Source organism: Vespa velutina, chromosome 3 (genome assembly GCF_912470025.1).
Source record: "Vespa velutina chromosome 3, iVesVel2.1, whole genome shotgun sequence".
Lineage (NCBI taxonomy): Eukaryota > Metazoa > Arthropoda > Insecta > Hymenoptera > Vespidae > Vespa > Vespa velutina.
This window is the reverse complement of record NC_062190.1, coordinates 123,397-143,869: the sequence shown is the minus strand read 5'-3', so window position 1 is coordinate 143,869 and position 20,473 is coordinate 123,397. Positions and strand designations below refer to the sequence as shown.

The following is a 20,473-nucleotide window of genomic DNA, read 5'->3' as shown; positions in this document are numbered from 1 at the left end:
TTTATTTGCACAAATGTGTATTACACAGATATAAAAGAACGTACGTTAATGTCGCATCTTATGTTATCCTTCTTTAATCGATGAAAAAGAAAGAAGAAATAGTGACGAGAGTCCTGCGACTCCCTCAGTATACTCAGGATTTCCATGGCCCGATCACGAGAGAAGGTATACATTCTCATTGCGCATGCGTCTGTAGTATAAGGAGGGAGATAAAAACATACACACACACACACACACACACACAGAGAGAGAGAGAGAGAGAGAGAGAGAGAGAGAGAGAATTACTCCCCGTCTTGCACCGAAGCATTATTCTGTAACGATATTCCTTGTGGGGTAGGTCGAACAAAATAGCGGTCGGTAATTTCAGTCGAAGGCATATTAAACAAATAAGAAAAAAATATTTTCCGTTGAATGATCAAAACTGTGACCTATCTTTTTAACTTTACCATTTGATAGTTTTAAGAAGGAAAGAAAAAACTCATCAAATTTTTTTCAACCTTTTTTAATTCCGACAAAAACGAAGCTTATTTCATGATTTTTGTCTCGATCGGATTACTTTTTAAAATTTTTGGAGTGAAATTGTGAGATTCGTTCCCAACCATCCCCCCCCCTCCCCCTTCTCCCCCTTTTTTTTCTTTAATTGTGACGCATTTGGTAACAAGATCCACGGAGTTTTTAGAACGAAAACAAAGAAAACTTTTTCGGTAAGTTTCGTTATTCTTTTAAAGATATTTAACATATCAGCCTTGTGTTTTATCGACTATTAATTTGCATCAATAAATCGTTCTGGACGAAACAATCGATAAACAAGGAGAATATCATAAAAGTTTAAGTTGGCTTTGAGATATCGTAGACATTTGAGAGCTCGTAGAGATCTTTATTATTAAAAACGTTCATGGTTAAATATCCGTCCACGTGTACGCGAGTAACGTGATATAAACCTTGTTATTGATTTTGCGCTGCGGTTTCTAGCATGAGCATTGTGTGCGCGCGCACGCACGCACGCACGCACGCACGCACGCACGCACGCAAGCACGATGGTCCATGGAAGCGAATTGGATCGCACGAAAACAATCGCACATATAGGCAGATGACGCACAGATACGTACATGTATATTTGCGTTCACTGGTCCATAGTAATATCTCGCACGAGTATGAGTGTCGAATCGAAGATCTTGCTGATGAGTTGTACAGGGTTACGTAACTCGCATGATCTATAGGTATAATCAGTTTAAGCAGGGTAATTTTGTCCCTGGAGAAAATACAAAGTTGGGAAATACAAAGATCGTGCATATTAACGCCAAAAAATATATTTCAGGATAAGCTACATGAAGAATTTATCGTTGTTGTTGGATGTGAGATTTTTTTGTTTGTTGACCTTATCGAATAATAATATACTAGTTAATATATTAATAATATTGTTAATATATTCTTCGATATGATATGTCTTATGATAATTTAATAAATTTCCTCTCGATATACGAATCGATCCTTCTTACTAATTTTTAATACAATTAATTTACTATGAGTTGACTTTTGGTCGAATTGATCACTCATTTAGGATTGAATATCAATCATAAAAGATGTATGAACGTGTACTCGACGTGTCCATATATGCAAATAGGTTCGCGCACAATTTTCCGACGCGTGTTCTTCTTACTCTTTTTCTTCGTTATTTTTCTGCGGATTCGTTTTATTCATTGAATCGATTTGAGTGTGCACATCGAAGTGTGCACGCGGTGGAAAAGAAAAAAAAAAAAAAAAAAATTAAAAAGGACAGCTTTTACGGAAAGTATAACTCTGTAAAAGGCTCCTTTTGTATAATGTCTTTTCAGGCAACAATTTCAATAACATATTTGTGCTTTTCTTTCGAATTTGTAATTTAATTATTATTAAAACAATGAACGAAAGTTAACGAATAACTTTTTGCACGAAGGTTAATGGATTTTTCTTGTTTTGCTCTATTAAAGTAATTTACCAATTTGTTGTCATAATTTCTTTAATAAAAGCTATCTTCATATAATCATGAATCGCATGTTACCAGATAACGGATTGCCCGATGACACGATTCTTCGTGAAGGAGTAATTTATATAATCGCTCCGTCGTCATTTTTTTAATCGATCTTGCGACATTATAATATATGCAACGTATGTCAAAGGTCACGTAAATTCACTCAGTATCTGTATAATTCTTAGAATCATACTGTAGAACTTGCCTACTAGGGATTTGATATGAGCTTTCCAGACAATTGCTTTAAATAACTAAGCTATTCGGGTCCTTGGGGGCAACCTGCTTACGAATGCCTACTTAAATTAGAAGAATGGAGACACGAGACTGGTTCCCACATTACGAGTACTTTCATATTAAACAAACGATGTATACATACATGAGATATTTTTATAAAAATTTGCAAATAAAGAGAGAAATAGGGTAATCATTTAAATGAAATAATTGGATTTGTAAGAAGATAGAAAAATATTTATGTCTAATAACGGAGACGTTTTTCTTTCAGAAACAATGGCAGAAAAAATGTATTATTGGAACGGGGAGAAGAATCAAAGTGATTCTGATCAGACTTTCATAGAATTTAAAGCAAAGTCTGGGCCAACGGCAGGGAAGATGAAGAAAGAGGAATCGCATGCTGTTTCGAAAACTTCATCGTCCGCTACTCAAGGAAGATCAACGGATTTTGTGAGTCGCGAAGAAGATGCAGAGCGCGGAGGTTGGGACAATAAATTAGACTTTCTCTTCTCATGCATCAGCGTTTCCGTCGGCCTAGGAAACGTCTGGAGGTTTCCTTACCTTTGCTACAAGAACGGCGGTGGTAAATTAAAGTTTACATTAATCAATATAATTAATTTTTCAAGTTTATCAGTTAAGATCGTCGGAAATTTTTTATGTCCTCGCCATCACAAAAAGTGTTACGAATAAATGCTCTTGAAATTAATTTATGCGAATGTTGTTAAAGCTATTGCACTTGGAGAAAGGTAACGCTCTACACTTTGTCGATAATGTCGTTTGCTATTGTCATGCATCGGTAAGAAAACGATAAAAATATTATATCAGGAATCGATCGACACGATTATAGGAGTGAAAAATCTTATACAAGTTTCTATTGAATTACTTGCAAATTTTTTACTTTTTCATTCTCTCTTTCATAATGACAGAACGCATTACCATTGATAGATCTTTAAATATTAATCAATCTTATCTCAAAACATATATTTAATAATTCTTTACCTATTTTTAGATACAATCACGCGAGTGTACACGTTGATGTAATGATTTACGTTTAGTTCATTAAAAAAAAGTACGTCATTTATTTCTTCGCAGGTGCATTTCTTATCACTTACGGTATCGCTATGCTATTCTGTGGGATTCCAATATTTTTTCAAGAAGTCGCCATTGGACAGTACCTTGGAGCTGGTGGAATGACTCTTGTTAGTCAACTGTGTCCCTTGTTACAAGGTAAGTTGTAGAAATCTTCGTTAATTAGATCGTGATATATCTGAAATATAATCATTTTATTATATCCTTCGTAGGTGTAGGATATGCCACGATGACTATTGTTTTTTTTCTTGACATATATTACTGCATAATTATTGCCTGGACTCTCTTTTATCTTATAAGCACCTTCATTAATTTACCTGGTGTCCCTTGGAGTAGTTGTGGTAAATATATTATACATTATACTATATAATATATATATATATATATATATATACATATATACATATATATATATATAATATATAGCTGATGTCTCATGTTAAACGATATGCCGATATATCTACGATCCTATCGTTTTTATAAGCAAAATATACTTTAAATAAGAGTAGCTTTCAGGATGAAAATGTAATATTATTTGCGGCTACTTCATAGAAATGTTCGTTGCCAAGATACGAAGGTCATAACAATTTTATTAAATGGAAATCGATATTTTATGAGCAACAAAAGTTTTAGAGAATATCAATACGAACAAAACGGGCACCTACGGTTTTCTTTTTCACAGAGTTATGGTATCTCGAAGTTTAAAAAACTATTATTATGCGATCAATTTTAGTTCTGTAGAGCACGGAATAGAGCAATGAATTCATCAATAATTTTGTCCTTGTCTTATTTATTTATTTTTCTTTATACATTTTCGAAGTCTTAATCATTTCTTTTTTAGTTTCCTTGGTTGGAATCGTTGAATATTTCATAATATTGGCGTACATATAGAGTGAAAAGATTTGTTGAATTATTAATTGAAACATTATCTCTCATGAATAAATATTCTGACACCTTCTGATGTCGAAAATGTCGAACGGTCGACAATATCTAATATCTCTTGCGAGAAATACTTCTGCTAACATTGTTAAATTTCAAGGCGCCAGAACTCGATGAAATATGGATGAAAGGTTACACTGCAGCTTGTATTCGTATAGATAGATATTCTCTCTACGACTTTTGGTAGGCTTAAAATATAGATGCCAATTGGAAAAGAAATTGCGATGACTTCCGTATCTTGAAAACATCACTGCCGTCTATGAAAAAGCTACGATAAATATTATATTTATCTCTAAAAATTTGTGAATCGTATCGTTCGAGATGAGACACCCGACATATAATATATACGTATACACACACGGGTAAAAGTATATAGGTATGTATATCATATAGATGTATAAATATAAGTAAGTATATTGCAATTAAACTTTTCAATTTTTTTTTTCTTTTTTTTTTTCCTTTCTCTTATTAGGACATTGGTGGAATACAAAGAATTGTTTTGATGCGTCGGTAGAAAGTAAGATCGGTCAAAATGATAAAAATGATACCATGAACATGACTTATCATCACACCACACCTGTAGAAGAATTTTACGAGTATGCAATCGCTCTTTCGGCGATCATTAGAAATAAACAAATAAATATATAGAATATTTATTTATTTATTTATTTATCTTCAGACGGCGGGTGCTTGGAGTTACATCCGGTATCGAAAACATCGGTGGAATCCAATGGGAACTCCTGGGTTGTTTGATAATCGGCTGGCTACTCGTTTACTTTATCATCCGACGTGGCCTCCATCAAAGCGGTAAGATCATCTGGTTTTCAGCCTTGTTCCCGTACGTGGTGCTTTTCATTCTTTTGGGAAGAGCGGTGACCTTGGAGGGATCCTACGATGGTTTACTGTATTACGTGACGCCAAGATGGAAAGAATTGTTAAGTCCCGGACCGTGGATCGATGGGACGACACAAATTTTCTTCGCTTACAGTATTGGAACCGGCGCCTTACCTGCCTTGGGATCTTACAATAGATTTCATCACAATTGTTATAGGTAAAACGATATTTAACGTTTTAACCTCGTTGCTACAGCCGTTTGCTACATACGTTTCTACTCTTGGCTCGAGGTATTAAAGATGGCACGTAATTCAAATTCTTATTGCTCGCTTTTTAATTAAGGATTAATCTTTCTCTTTATCGATGACCTTCGGCTTTTGAACCGTAAAACATTTACATTCAATCCTAAACGGTTCTCTCTGCTCTTGTTCATTAGCTCGATCGAAAGGATTGATTCTTTATGTTAAGAAAATAAAAATGAAACGAGAAAAGAGAAAGTAAGCCTGTTTGAAAGCAGGATCGATCAATGAAGAAGAAGGCCTTCTCCGGTGAGAAATCTTTAGTGAGTTTTATCTTCCAGAGATGCACTAATTACTTGCGTAGTCAACACCCTAACTTGTCTTCTGGCCGGGTGTCTGACATTTTCGATATTGGGTCACATCGCTTTGGAACAAGGTACTGAGGTGTCTGAGGTCGTCAAGAGCGGACCTGGCCTTGTGTTTCTCACGTATCCTGAGGTCGTTCTAAAGCTTCCTGGCGCTCCGATTTGGGCTATTATATTCTTCGTCATGCTTCTCGTAAGAAAATTATCGTTCCAGCGAGAGACTTTTTAACGTCTCTCTCTCTCTCTCTCTCTCTCTCTCTCTCTCTCTTCTTCAGCAAAAAGAAAAAAAAGATACACACTGTTTAAAAAAAAAAAAAAATATATATATATATATGTATATATAATATACTCCATATTTTTTAATGCGTTTGCGTTTCGAACTCGATACTTCGTCACCTTCGCCGACTTACATTATAATTTTTTCTTTGATAATAGCAAATGACGAGACGTAAGAAAAATAATTGTACAATAAATAAGAAGATTTATTGAAGATAGATAGCACATTTCTCATTTCTATTTAAGGCTTATTTGTTTGATCGTCGTAGAGAATAGGACGTAATCTTTTTTTTCCTTTTACCTTCTTCTGGTGAAACATTGTCAGTAGTACCCTTTTAGTTTTCCTATTTTGTTTTCACTTTTTTTGATTGATTGAAAATGAATTAAAATTTATTTTATCAGAATAATTGGTTTTCTTTTACAGGCAATCGAATAAATAAAAAGTTCTTTTCCCTTTCTTTTTATTTTTTCATAAGATCGAACAAATTTTCAAAATAACTCGTTAAAATTATTTGTCAACGGAGTAAAAACACATTTGCTCGTCGTTATAATGCCGTGTAAGAGTATATAAAATAAAAATTAATCAAACGTATCGAAGTTTAATGATAATAGTTAAATTTTTTACTATAGATTCTTGGAATCGATAGTGAATTTTGCATCGTCGATTCGTTCATCACCGGTATCATCGATAATTGGCCGGATCTTCGCCCTCACCGAAGCAAATTCACCATCGTCATTTGTATCCTGATGTTTTCCTTAGGGCTTCCTATGGTGACAAATGTTAGTAATCTTTTAAAATGTCTACAAATACTTTTTACATTTAATAGTTAAATCTCCCTTTCAGGGTGGCGTTTATATATTTCAATTAATGGATTTCTATTCGGCAAGTGGAATGTCCATTTTATGGGTATGCTTTTTCCAAACGATAGCTATATCGTGGTTTTTCGGAGCACAAAAGTTTTGCGACTGTGTTCACCAGATGATGGGAATACGATTGAATAAATTTTGGTACATCTGTTGGATCTTCTTTGCGCCCGTGATCATGGCAGTGAGTATAACAATTGAGGAAACAACAATCTTCTTTTTATCATTGACAACACATCAACGGATCTTCTTTCCTTTTTTCTCTTTTTCAGTTTATCTTCATATTTCAATGCGTCCTATATAAACCATTGAAATATGGGAACGATTATGAGTATCCGATATGGGCGGAGATCGTTGGTTTTTGCTTAAGTATTTCATCGATGATTTGGATACCCCTTTATGCGATTTATTACGTCTTTGTAACACCGGGATCGATTAAGGAGGTGAGATTATTCTTTAATATCATATTTTCTATACATTTTCATTCTCCTCAATGTTCGTTATTACTTGTAGAACATTTCGAAGGGACTGAAACCCAACATAATGTCTCATTCGAAATTACCCAAAGGAGAAAAATCTACGGTAATACCGATGTCGGAAAGCAGTGCTGGCTTGATAACGAAGAACAGTAGTTTTTTAAGTCAAACATGATCGAGACTGTAACAACTATCGTTCTTATGATGATGTTCTTAGATCGAGATTAGCGTTTAAGAGTGCAATTTGTCGTTGAAATTTGGTGAAATGGCAATGTAGCTGATATCTTTCTTTTATATGATACATTTATTTATCAATTTTTTTCGGACGCTATTTCGGTTAGCTTTTTTTTCTCCGATTGTTTCAATATATCTCTTGTTGATATCTTATTAATATAGAAACGAACGAAGGGCTGTGCGATTTATAGGACAGATATTTCTTCTTTGATTAATTTAATATTCAATAGCGTTGTGATAAGTGTTGACAGGAAATTATGAAACGAGCAGTATTTCTGACCATGACAAAGGGAATAGATCGTTGAAATATGAATTTCCATTTAGTATTTCCACTTAGTATTTACGTAATAAACGACGATGATACGCTGATATAATACGAATCTAACTCTTTTTAATGCTTCCTATATTTTACGTGAAAATCTTTTATCTTTTATTTTCCCATAACGTTGTTATGACGATGAAAGATGATATTTCTAGTATTAATATAAATTACTATATGATATTATAAAGAAGTAAACGGTATAAGTGTTTTATTATAGTTTTCTTATCTACATAATGTATATCGAATGGAACACAAGTAATAATATTTGACACGAACATCTGGTACGTCTCGATGTTGTGCATTTCATTATAAAATTTTTATATCAATTTATATAAAAAAGGAACAAGATTAATTTCGATGCTTATTTATGCTTGATCAAGATGTGCGTATCGTCATAGGTCATAAGGCGCTAAATGATTATACGTATAGTTTCTATGGGTAAAACTACATATACGAAATACCAGTGACGAAGAACGTGCTCTGTGTGTGTGTGTGTGTGTGTTTATGTGTGTCTGTGTGTGTGAGTGTGTGTATATATATATATACACATATATATATATATATATGTATATATATATATATGTATACTCTTTTCATCATCATCCGCAAACACAATCGTCGGTAATTACAATTAATTTTATTATTCTTCTTATTTTATCATATTTGTAGACTAAATGAATTATAATCGAAGATTGTAATTGTAGAGAGACGCTCGAGAACTTCTCTAAATTCTTATATGTATAGGAGAGATATTATGGTAAAAATCTATACTACAGCTATGTACCTGCAAAAGAATTTTTTTTAACAACGGCCATTTCTTAGAATTATCGAGTAACTATAAGCTAAAGGAAAATAATGAAATTCGATGAAAGAACGAGGATAATTCTTTTCTAATCCTGCCTTTGTATTTTGCTAATCATCCCTTTCCTTTTATTCTAAGAAAATACTTACTGGCAAATTTCGAAACAGAGATAATGATCAGATGCTAATTGTTTTTAAATAAATTAATTTATCATGATTTAATTTTCTTTCGATATCATCGTTTAATATTTTGACATTAAAAAGGTGGAGAGATATTCTCTAAAGATTAGATTTAATATGTGCGTAAAAATGCATTTGCATAGGAACCTTGATGACTAACAAGCACGTATTTTCCGTCGACGTGAAAATTATCGTATAGGCATAGAATATAATAGTCTAATGAACTTTATCGGGACGCGATTAACTTCACTAAAGTTAAGATCTAACAATACGAATTTTTTACGTGTCAGTTTGGATAACGATACCTGTCGCTAATATAACGCGCATGCTTAGGTTCATTCACCTCTCCTTCTTCAACGTTAGAAAATTTTCCTGTTAATAACGCGCACGCGCACACACAATAAAGTCACATTGAAATCAGCTTGGAAGGATAGTTTCTTCATAGAAAACTATAAGTACTTTCTTTCTTCGGAAATAATTAACATAAAAAGTCGATGAAAGGATGGAACATCATTGCTTCATAGCTTCGGATCGATCGAAAGTACGTCGAGTGCAGGACGAATGTATACGAGCAATCAGAATTTAATAGCTTTATAATTTTCATTTTTTCCTTAATTGTTTATTATATCGTCCAACACATGACGTTCTGTCGTGACACAACTTTGACTCTGTTTAACAGAAGAATTTCTATTTTAACGTCCGTATATTCGAACCTTGTTCTAGTTTCATTCAATTTTCTATGCTATCGGTATATCGTACATGCATAGGTTAAAAAGTAACAAGGGGGAGAGAGAGAGAGAGAGAGAGAGAGAGAGAGAGAGAGAGAAATTTCGCTGATCTACGACCGTAATAATCATATCGTCGGTGTATTCAGGTGTATTTTCAAAAAATATTTTTCCACGTAGATTTGTTAATACAAACTTTTGGACTTTTATCGTATCTCTCTATTTACGATCACACTATAATACAATATTTCCATTTGCCCGGTGGGTCGTACGAATCAAAGTTTTTCGAGAAGTGAAAATAGGATGAAAAATTTCTCTAGAGAAATGGTTAGGACGGTCAGAATAATAAGCGATAAATTTTAATTATATTATTCGCTCACTTTCGTTATTCGTTTAATAAAGAGCCAACAATTATATGAAATTTTTTTCATCTACGAACGAACGAACGAACGAACGAACGAACGAACGAGGAAAGGGAGGAGGAAGAGGAGGAGTAAACAAGAAAGGTACGTGCTTCGTGTAAATCTTTTCACGAATTATCATATATCTCGAGAAGGGCGATTTATCATGGCATCGTTCACAATAAATTGCAGGGAAAAATAAAAGTTAACGAATAGAAGAGGTAGGGGATATTGAGGAAGGTGTCACGCAATGCGTGGCACCGTCTCTATGCCTTTTCTCCTTTTCCCTTTTATTAAAGGACGAGAAAAAAGGTCACGAATAGTACCCTTCTTCAAAATTTAAAAGGCGTATGGATTCCTTAGGTTGCTCTTTTTTTTTTTTTTTTCCTTTTTTCAAAGTTCGAACTCGATCAAATACGTTGATAAAATATTCAACGACGCAATCCTCTTGCTTTCTAACGAAGTTAATTAAACATTTTGTATTTTCTGTTTTCTTATTGCAATTAATCCAGAGCATTATTGCATCCTTTTTAAAGGATAAACTATAGAAAATGAGATAAGTTGAAAAGGGTAGGAATAGATCCTTGTTTTTTATGATATGTTATCGAATGACCGACTCGTTGAACACGATATCAGCATTTTCTTGTAGGATACTCTGAGGAGCACGAAATGAAAAGCTTAAGGAACCTTTGGCAAACAGGACGCTACTTGGGCGTATATGGTTCGAAGCCGTCGTCATGACGACACCCTTCGACGCCTTTGGATGCCTCTGTTTCAAATAATATACCTAACGGCTGAAAGAATGCATTTAGGACTTTCGTCCTTCGTTCTTCACTTTTTCCCAAAGGAAAAAAAGAAAAGCGTCAATGTATATCTAAAATTTATCCTCTTTTAAGTCGTTAATATCTCGTAAAACTGGAGCGATCAGTTTATTAATTTTACTAACACCCAATCATTGTTCTCTATTATCGTTATTGAAAATTTTAATATTCCTCGAATTTACTTATTACGAGTCGCGTAATTGAGAACATTCATTGTCGGCGTTACAGAACGCTTAAATCATGATTAATTTTTTGTTCCTTTTTTTTTTTTCTTTCTCTCGTATTATTTATCGAACGCTCTTACGTTTTAACACAATTATTCGTGAACTTTGTGATTCGATGTTGTTAGAAACTTCATGATGGTTTCGCGGACACGTCATGTTACGAGTTTAGAACTAAGTATTCACCGGTCTTTTCTAATAAATTTATATTTTACGAGGACTGTTAAAACTCGGTCGTGGAAAAAGCCAAGCGAGATACGAGATAACAGCCGTGTAGAATGTATGGTTTTCTTGTATACTCGCAACCACGCCTTACGCTAAAAGCGCACCACCACTTGTGTTTCTACATTGCCTGCAGCACTTGAAATATTTAATATTTCATACGTGAGCGCTTGATACTCCGAGGTGTCTCGACTGACTCCTACGCGCTTAATAGGCCACTTTCCGATTCAATAATCAAGATCATTTTCTTCTTTGTACAAATGGAATATCATAAAAGGGAACGAAAGCGATGACATAATCCGTTAGAATTTTAATTAAAAATTTCTTATATATCGAAATGAAGAATTAGCATGATATTGTTCGATATCTATCTAACAGTCCGTTTATTTCGTTATTGTCGTCATCTACGTATAATTCTTCGAACGCGCAATTATTTTGCTGCAAGAAACGATATTCTAAGCTCCCCGAATGATGATGGATGAAACGTTTTTCTAATATTTTTCTGTCGTAATACACATCATATTATTTTCTACTTTTGGCCTACCTACGAGCTTGTAAGCTACGTAAATGTAATAAATTCGTACGCAAAGCCATCTTTCAGATCTTAGAAGATCTAAGGAAGATCCGTTAATCAATGACGTTATTATGTCTATAGATTTTTAATTAAGTGCTGTGGACTTATACATGACGTTGACGCAGACCAATATGATAGATATGCTATTTATACGAGCGTCATATAATGTTACGCTCGTTTTAACTTTGAGTATCAAAGTGAAGCCGTCATATTGATTTTTATCGTAAATAATTAAATGCTTTAATCGTCGTCGAGATTCGTCGTCGTATGAGAAAAACGATTTTTGATGAAAGTCCCTCCCCTTGTTCGAAAGAATATATATATATATATATATATATATATATATATATATGTATATATATATATATATATAAGATATAATATGGATCCTAGTTTTATTTGATGATTACTCGGGATAATATCACGACCCAGAAATCGTCATCTTGGATCGATACGGTACACCTTACGTGACGTCTGAGGGTTGGGTGAAACGAAGTACACATTGAAAATAATTATGTTACGTACGACGCGGCAGAGTGCCACGGTAATTCGGTAGGTTTATGCCCAACCTATTTCGCTAACGTCATATTTTAAACGTATTGAGCTATTCGAGCATTACGTTAAATTCATATTTTCTTTTACTAATAAATTCGATTAATTAAAAAATATACTCGATATTTGAATTCAACATTTGTACTCGATATTCAAGGTACGTGATTCTTAGAGATAATGCAGTATGTTGAAAAAGTAATCGAGATATCGATGAAGCATTATATAATTGATACAAATTCTTGATTATTTATCGTTTAATGGTATATATAAGGAGAGAATGAAACGATGCCCTGCCTTCATAAGTACTTACTTATACAAGTTTTTATGAGAGACAGGATTTTACTTCCAAGCCTGCAGAACTTTTACTTTATTGCATTAAAACTTTAAAATCCGGGGCTATACCATAACGTACTTCAAGTATATTGCGTTGTAATGTTTGCTAAAGAGAAAAAATTGCAGTTGGTTTTTTTCGAGGGTATAAAAATTACCCTCCGTTTCATCCCATCTCCCACTTAGCACCCCTATCTTCTCCAAGACTAATAATATTTTTAACTTATATGCCATTATTCTTTTTCCACCAAGTTTTCTTTAGACAGACAACAACTGTCATCAGATTGGGACTTCATTTGCAAATAAGAATAGCAACTAGAGTAGAATATTTAGAAAAACAAACGTGCGATTAGATAATATTTATTAGATAATTGATTATCGATTTCTCGTAGCTTCTTAGCTATCGCATTATTCGTATAGCTGTCGCATTAATGAGACGAGTAAAATATTAGGATAAAAACGGGGATTTTTTTTAATGAAGCCAATTTCTACATTGTCGTCGTTAATCCATATCCTTCAATTCTATAAATGATCGATTAGCGTTAACCGTCAAAGGCGATTGAAATAAGTTCGGATAAGAGAGCGAGGATCAAAGGTACCGGTTATGTTTGTCAGTAGTAGAAAATACATAAGACCAGTAAAGTTTACACGATACGTTTCGCTCAAGATACTCTCCAGTGGCAATTAGAACCATCACCTCCATTTGTCTTTTTCCCATCTTTTTTTCTCTCTTTCTCTTTTTTCCCTTTTTCTCTTTCCTTTCATGAGAAGTATTAACTTCGATGTCGGCAATTTATATAGCATTCTAGAAAAATGCGATACAAAGGAGAATTTCTTTATGGTCTAGGAAGATTAAGTTTTCCTACGTAGATTGATGAAAAGAAAGAATTGTAAAAAATGCGAATTGAAAAGAGAAGAAGAAAGAGGAGAAAAAAAATATCTTTCGTTCGCAGCCCTCGGATATCGAGCTACCCTTTATATTTACGTGATGTCAAGCTTCGTTATAATTATAGTTTTTGAATGAGAGCACGTCGATAGATTTTAAAAAGAAAAGAAATTAATTCGTTAATTAAACAAATATATCATCTCCTATTCCTCATCTCGATTTCTTTCATCTACCTTGAATATTCATTTTAATCCCTATTCCGTATCTCTAAGACGTATCAAACTGGATTAGTAGATCCGGACTTGATCACGCTTGACGAAACAAGAAGCTTGAATATATTACAGATAATGCACTAAGCTAGCAGTTTGCATATTAGAAGAAGAAGCGCCTTTCGTTTCATTAAGAGCAAACTCTTAATGAAATCTATCTTTGGCCTGAATTCGTTGCAAATGCGTTGCAATGCTGCATCAATATTTTTTATTCGGCAGCAGGAATTTATTATTCTTTGATAAATACTGGATATAATAAGGTACATTATTTGTACTCCTTGTATTTTCTTCTTTTACGACGATAAGAATATCGATAAGAATTGTTTTTCTCCTTTTTTCTTTATCGATTAACTGAGATCAACAATTAATCGTCGAAAGTTATTATGGAAATAAAAACTTTAAAAGAGAACATTCCTCTGGAAATATTTATTATATGACGGATTTTAGTCATCGTAATATCTCTGAAAGTCGTTGACCATCGTTCGTATTTACGCTTCGTTCGTTCCCATAAATTAATCCTCTTCTTTTCTTTCCCTTTTCGTCATTATTCCCTCTTCTTTTATTGTTTTCAAGCTAACCTCGCAGGATAGATCCAGCATGATCTATTATGCCAGCATATCATCATATACCATTATATCCCTTTTATCGTCTACGTATCGTTAAAAATGAATGGAGTTGTCACGATAGATACGATTGCTGATTCGTTTCGTTGAAAATGAATGTTGCTGGACTGGAGTTTCGTCCTTTTTTTCCTATTCCTCTTCTATTTTCCTTTCCTTTTCTTTTCTTTTTTTTTTTCGTTTCTTTTAACTTCAGCTCGTTGACGAAAAACAAGAAAGAAAGAAAGAAAGGAAGAAAGAAAGAAAGAAAGAAAGAAAGAAAGAAAGAAAGAAAGAAGGAACGAAGACAATGTTAGGTAAAAGTCTCGGTTGGACAGTCACTTACGTTTTCTTCCCGTTGAATTTTACCCGAGAAACCCACCATCTTTCCTCATTCCCTTCTTTTCTTTTTACTTTTTCCTTCTCATTCCTTTTTCTCTCTTTTTTCCCTTCTATCTGTTTCCCTTTTCCGTTTTTCTTCGTCACGCTGTCGGTGTTATACACCGACCACACCCATAACCCTCTGAAAGAAGTATTACTTGCATCCTGTCCATGATATAGAACTTGGCGTTTCCGCGATTTTCGGTCGAGCTGAAGGAAACGCGGATGAATTCTCTTTTATAACGGTCTGCATATATACGTATAGGGTGCCCGTTTTAATCAATGTCTCAGTATTCGAACGTCGAACGTCGAACGTCGAACGTCGATCGTCGATGATATAAATATAAGTCGTAATCGATGTTTTATAAAATGACATGTCTTTATTAATAGAAAATTCTTTACATACAAATACTCCAAATGATCCTCTAACGATTATTTTCTACTTCTATAGATATTACAAATAAATTTGTCATCTCATGAATTCTACTAGCTACTAGTAGAATGGACGAGAAACGGTTCTTCTCTGAATTCTCATTGCGTTGTAATCTAATATGGATTGTTTAAAGAATATTGCGATTGTGTGTGCGCGTGCTCACGTAAAGAGTATCACATATGCGAACGAACAAATCCGAATTTATGGTCTAAATCCAGACCAGTTTTCGAACTAATAAACGAACCGAAAGTTTACAAAAGCTTACGAGTGACCCACTTAAGGTATCTCTGGAAGTTTACAAAAGGTGAACGCCGTAACCTTTCAATTTGTATAGTACGGATCTACTTCATCTTTAATATCAACTCACCTTTTTTCTCTTTCCCTTCTACTATTCTTCTTTAGTATTCATCGCGAGCGAAATCATTATTTTTCTTAAATAAACTCACGTTGTTATTATTATATTTTGTGTTTTCGAATGTACTTTCTCACGTTCTCTGGATAGAGGATGCTCTAAAATAACGGGAACAATGAGTTTAATAAAGTGAATAGATCCATTATGACGAGTTTATAAAATAACGAGTTTATTTATCGTCGTCCTTCTTATGATCCATTATTTTACATGAGATTTCGTTTATAATTAAATGTTTTGTTATAATATTGATATACGACGGAGAAGTATTTATAATAAGCGTATCCTTTTGGAAACATGCAACAACACTGAAAATAACTTGGGCGTGAAACAATAACGACGAAACCACGGAGGAGATCGTCTCGAACGAATTACTACGTAGAGTGCACAGTTTAAACTCGAGCACCGACCCTTTGATCTCGCGACTCGCTGACAAATTATTCCAACTCCAATCGTCATTGGCTCGCATCTACCGGCGTCTTTGATCTTGCATTGAAAATTTAGCATCTGGTCGTCCCTAATGGACTTTCGATGAAAGCGTAAGGAAAGAATAAGCGGAAGATGATGAAAAGAATGAAGAAAAAGAGAGAGAAAAAAAAAAAAAAAAAAAAAAAAAAAAAAAAAAAAAGACGAAAATAAATCAAAGGGATATCTCGCATTTTGTTCCTCTCTCAAACGCTTCTCCCCGAACGCTTAAACGAGAAATATGCAAAATTCCAACGTTCGTCATTCCTTTTTACTTTTCTTACGAATGACTCAATGGATATGTAAACAGGCTATTTTGTTAAATAAAATTGCCGACAAATGGAACAATTTTACTCGTGGAACAATTGATATGCGGTCACAGAGATATGCAGAAACTTATATGTGCGCATGGCTTAGACCCTAGAGAGAGAGAGAGAGAGAGAGAGGGAGAGAGAGAGGAAACGTTGCGTATGCACCGATGCAAAGGACCTAACACAGTTTATGCTGTATTTGCATAGGGGTATTTGCTTGGTGCCAGTAATTGGAATTTCTAGAAGATTCGTCGAATGTAATTGTAGAGAAGCACTGTGATTTTCATATTTATTATAATAAATCCCATGATACACCTATGTACGTATACATACATTCTTTCTAATCCGAAGAAATCTTTAACGAATCAATGCTAAAAGCCGATGTTAACTGACTTTCGAATTTTTTAATGATTCAATCGTAATATTCTATTGATAGATCTATGAATAGGATCGTACAGTCGAGGTATAGGTAAGGGACATTTCGTGAAAAGATAATGAAGAAATATGCGAGAAATCAATATGTCCTCAATCGTGGTAAACGATGTTTACTCGCGATTCAAGCGCCTCTAGGACGCCTCTTAATGTAATGTAAAACCCGTAAACTATCGTATAGAATCGAGCTACGATCAATTAAGTTCTATTAACGATGGTATTTCGTATACTACAATTCCGAGTACATTTCTTTTCCTTTTTTTCGCAAAGAGAAATGCCGTCGATGACTTGGCATTACTGAACGAATAACCTTTTAAAAGCTCTCGAACGGCGTGAAAGCACTTCTCCTACTGCTTTTTAATTAATTCCCCTTTTTCTTTTCCGTTTGAATTATTTTTTCTTCCCCCAGTCATATTTTTCTTCCTCAACGTTCCTAATATTGGATACTCATAATGGTCCTTCTTTCTTCTTCCTTTTTTTTAGTCACTTTTACAAAAGCGATTAAAAAAGGATCTTTCATAAAATTTCAACAATACGTTTTAACGCTTGATCAGCTTGATCGTACAAGACTTTGAATGAATAATTTACGATTTACGGCCACTTCTTCGATGAGGAGTCAAAATAAAGCGTAAGAATTGATAAAAACGTTGAAATTGTACCGACGATGGATTCACATTCTCCATTCTATTAAACTTTCATTTTCAGGGAAAAGCGTGAAATTTTTGAAACGCTCTTCTACGATCTCTCTTGTTTCGGTGGATTTACTTATGAACTTACCTACAAACACAAAAAACATTTACAGATGCATGTTGCTACGTGCTTACATAGCTCTCCTGTTCATTTCCCTAGATACTTTAGCCCATCTTCCGCGCTGTTGGTGGAGAAAACACGTCGACGGCTTTCCCCTTACAACTGTTGTATACCACTTTTTTTGAATGAACATCATAAAAATCTAGCTTATTTCTCGGAAGAACTCAAAAACGAGAGAGATGTAATACCCTTTCCGCCGGAAGTTTGAAATAATGATAGGGACCGACGGATTTCCTTTTTTCTCTTCATGCTTTGTTTCTTTTCTTTTTTCTTTACTTTTTTCTTTTTTCTTTTTTTTCTTTCGCCGTTGTTTCATCGTTCGTTCCTTTGCCACTTATTTTTTCATTTCTACTTTCTTCAAGTTCTCTTCCTCCTATCTAATATTTTGACGTAAAATCCGTTGTGGATTCGAAGGATGATACCAAAGAGAGAAACGACATACGCATTTAATTTACGTTCTACGGGATGTCCGTTTAATGGGATTAAGAAACGTGCACAGCATACGGGTGTGCACGTCGAAATGGTTTGATGAATATAATGCGATTACGTAAGATCGTTAATACGAACGAGACACATGTTCGTATCTCACGGATACATACGCATCTACATACGTAGGGACATTGGCAGCAGTATTAAAGTACTGCCGCATTATGTTCAGTGATAATGTTCATGAGAGTACCAAGAAGTCTCTCGTTTATTCGTAAAGACTTTCTATCATAATAATTGTGCTAGAGTAATATAGTAGTCTGTTACTTAAAAAGAATGTAATATGGCTTTACAAAAAGTGAACAAAAAGGCGTGTACACACGCACAAGGTGTTCCATCTCGAAGATGGAACAGGCTGAAAATAGAGAAAAGTGTTGCAAATCGTGTTAAATTAAAATGCGCGAATAATTTTATAAACTTTTGTGCAACAGAAAAGTACAATCGCGCTTTTTTTTTTTTTTTTCTTGAAAGGAAATCTACATTTACCAATTGATGATGCTTCTTATGTCCTATATAAAAGTATTAACATAGTTATGCCCTAAACCTATACGTTAGAAAGTTATTATCCGTACATTAATACTTGGCGGCAGACGTAAATAATTCAGAGAAATTTAGTTACGACTAACTCTCTAACGTATAAGCTTAGGCCATTAGTATGTTAATACTTTTATCTAGAGCGCAAAAACTGCATCAAATTGTGCAGTCAAAAATATAAGGTTTCATTAAAAAAGAAAGTGAGCTTGCATTTTACTGATGCATCGACGGACAAGAGCGCAAAAATGGACCAATGCGCAAAAATGTAAGAAAATTATCTGCTTACTATGCACCGCTAGTCCATTTAACTTCGACTTATAAAATTTTTTTTCACCATTGTCACATTGCCTTTCGAAAGTTTCACATTGCTCGCTTTGCGCCGCTCACACATACATTACGCAAAATATAGTCACACGCAAGCATTTATACCTTAATTTGCACGATAGAAATTTTGCTCATATGAACGCCACGTAACATTTGTATTAATACAAATTAATACAGAAAGTTTCTTTTTTCTCTGCTCGTTGTTGACATCGATGTTTCGCGTTTCTCGCAAAGAGAGTTTCGTAAAAAAGCAAAAAGTACTTTTTTTTTTTCTTTTTTTTTTCTTCTTTTTTTTTTCTTTATTTTTTTTCCCAGAGCTATTCTCCATAAACAAGATCACCGTGACAGCATTTTCCGTCGTCTTTTCCTATTGTTATTTTTTTGCCGCTTCGCTTTCGGTCTGCACGTATTTTTTTAAAGATTTTCTTCATATCATAATATAGCTAATTCATAAATTGATGTTCATTTGTAAAAAGTTTTCTCTTCGACTTGCTTTTTTAATTTATATTTTTAATAATTTTACACTTTTTCGTGAAAAGAGAGAACAACATGTATACCCATATAATACGCGATGTCTATCTATTAGTATTATTTAAGTCTAATGGAAAGGAATATTAAGTTTCAAACGTTGGAGTAAAGCAGTTTTCGTTTCTACAACTGCGCTCAACTTTACAATCCCTTAAGGGGCCTTCTCTTCCTATGCATCTGTGCATGGTTTAATATCATGAACTCTCATCGATGTTACACTTTCGATGCGATTTTACTGATCGCGGCCTCTTTCGAGGGATAAAAGTTTGCAACAACGTCCGATCAATAAATTTTCAATTGTTGAAAATTTATTATTTATTTTATATTAAAAATAATAAAAGTATTTTCAACCAAGATAATTTTCATCCAAGTAAAAGCTTGTATGTTTTATCGGAACAATCGGAAACAATAAGCTCTCTCGCGTAAAGAAGGAAGAATCTTCGTCTTTCGAATGAGCTCAAGATAATTATAATTATGTTAAACCGTAAGTCATTACTTTTACGGTTTCTAATTTTCTTTCGATTTATTAAGGCCCAATGACGTTACTTCGTGCCGTATCAAAACAATCGAAGTTCCCTCCTTTACTAAGCGCCTTTACACGGACGTGGGATATCTGTTGCTTTGTATTTTGAGTGATCGAAAGTAAGGAGGAAGAAAGAAGAAACGTTGACACGATCAATAACTCTCTGTGGTGTGGAGTAAAAGAAATATTAAGAAATTGATTCCCTTCCTATGGGTATCTAATTAAACGACCAGTCTCTGGTGCCTAGAGAAGATCATACTTTGTCGGATGTTCACTTTTAATTCACTTTTTCAACTCACGCGCGCCGACAGGTTGTGACAGGTACAACGTACTTACCTAAACAACCGTATAAAGCGATAGAATGAATCGGACAATA

At 34.1% G+C, this 20,473-nt stretch overlaps 2 protein-coding genes across 5 annotated transcripts in view; one reads left to right on the top strand and one right to left on the bottom strand.

The window, feature by feature from the left end:
- Positions 1–20,473, bottom strand: part of LOC124947781 — a 214,979-nt gene that overhangs the window by 123,503 nt on the left and 71,003 nt on the right. The window lies entirely within an intron of this gene.
- LOC124947777 (sodium- and chloride-dependent GABA transporter 2-like) lies at positions 300–8,164 on the top strand. Of its 4 annotated transcripts, none has more exons than XM_047490394.1 (11): positions 300–704; positions 2,514–2,825; positions 3,335–3,469; positions 3,544–3,672; positions 4,785–4,866; positions 4,950–5,321; positions 5,685–5,901; positions 6,615–6,764; positions 6,829–7,032; positions 7,121–7,291; positions 7,362–8,164. In XM_047490394.1, exons 2-11 carry the CDS (start codon positions 2,519–2,521, stop codon positions 7,497–7,499), a joined length of 1,905 nt encoding a protein of 634 aa, XP_047346350.1. In that variant the 5' UTR covers positions 300–704; positions 2,514–2,518; the 3' UTR covers positions 7,500–8,164. The 4 variants fall into 4 exon arrangements, with proteins under 4 accessions (XP_047346350.1, XP_047346351.1, XP_047346348.1 ...); XM_047490395.1 differs by having other exon boundaries at positions 4,743–4,866; positions 4,950–5,077; positions 5,708–5,901; XM_047490392.1 differs by having other exon boundaries at positions 4,743–4,866.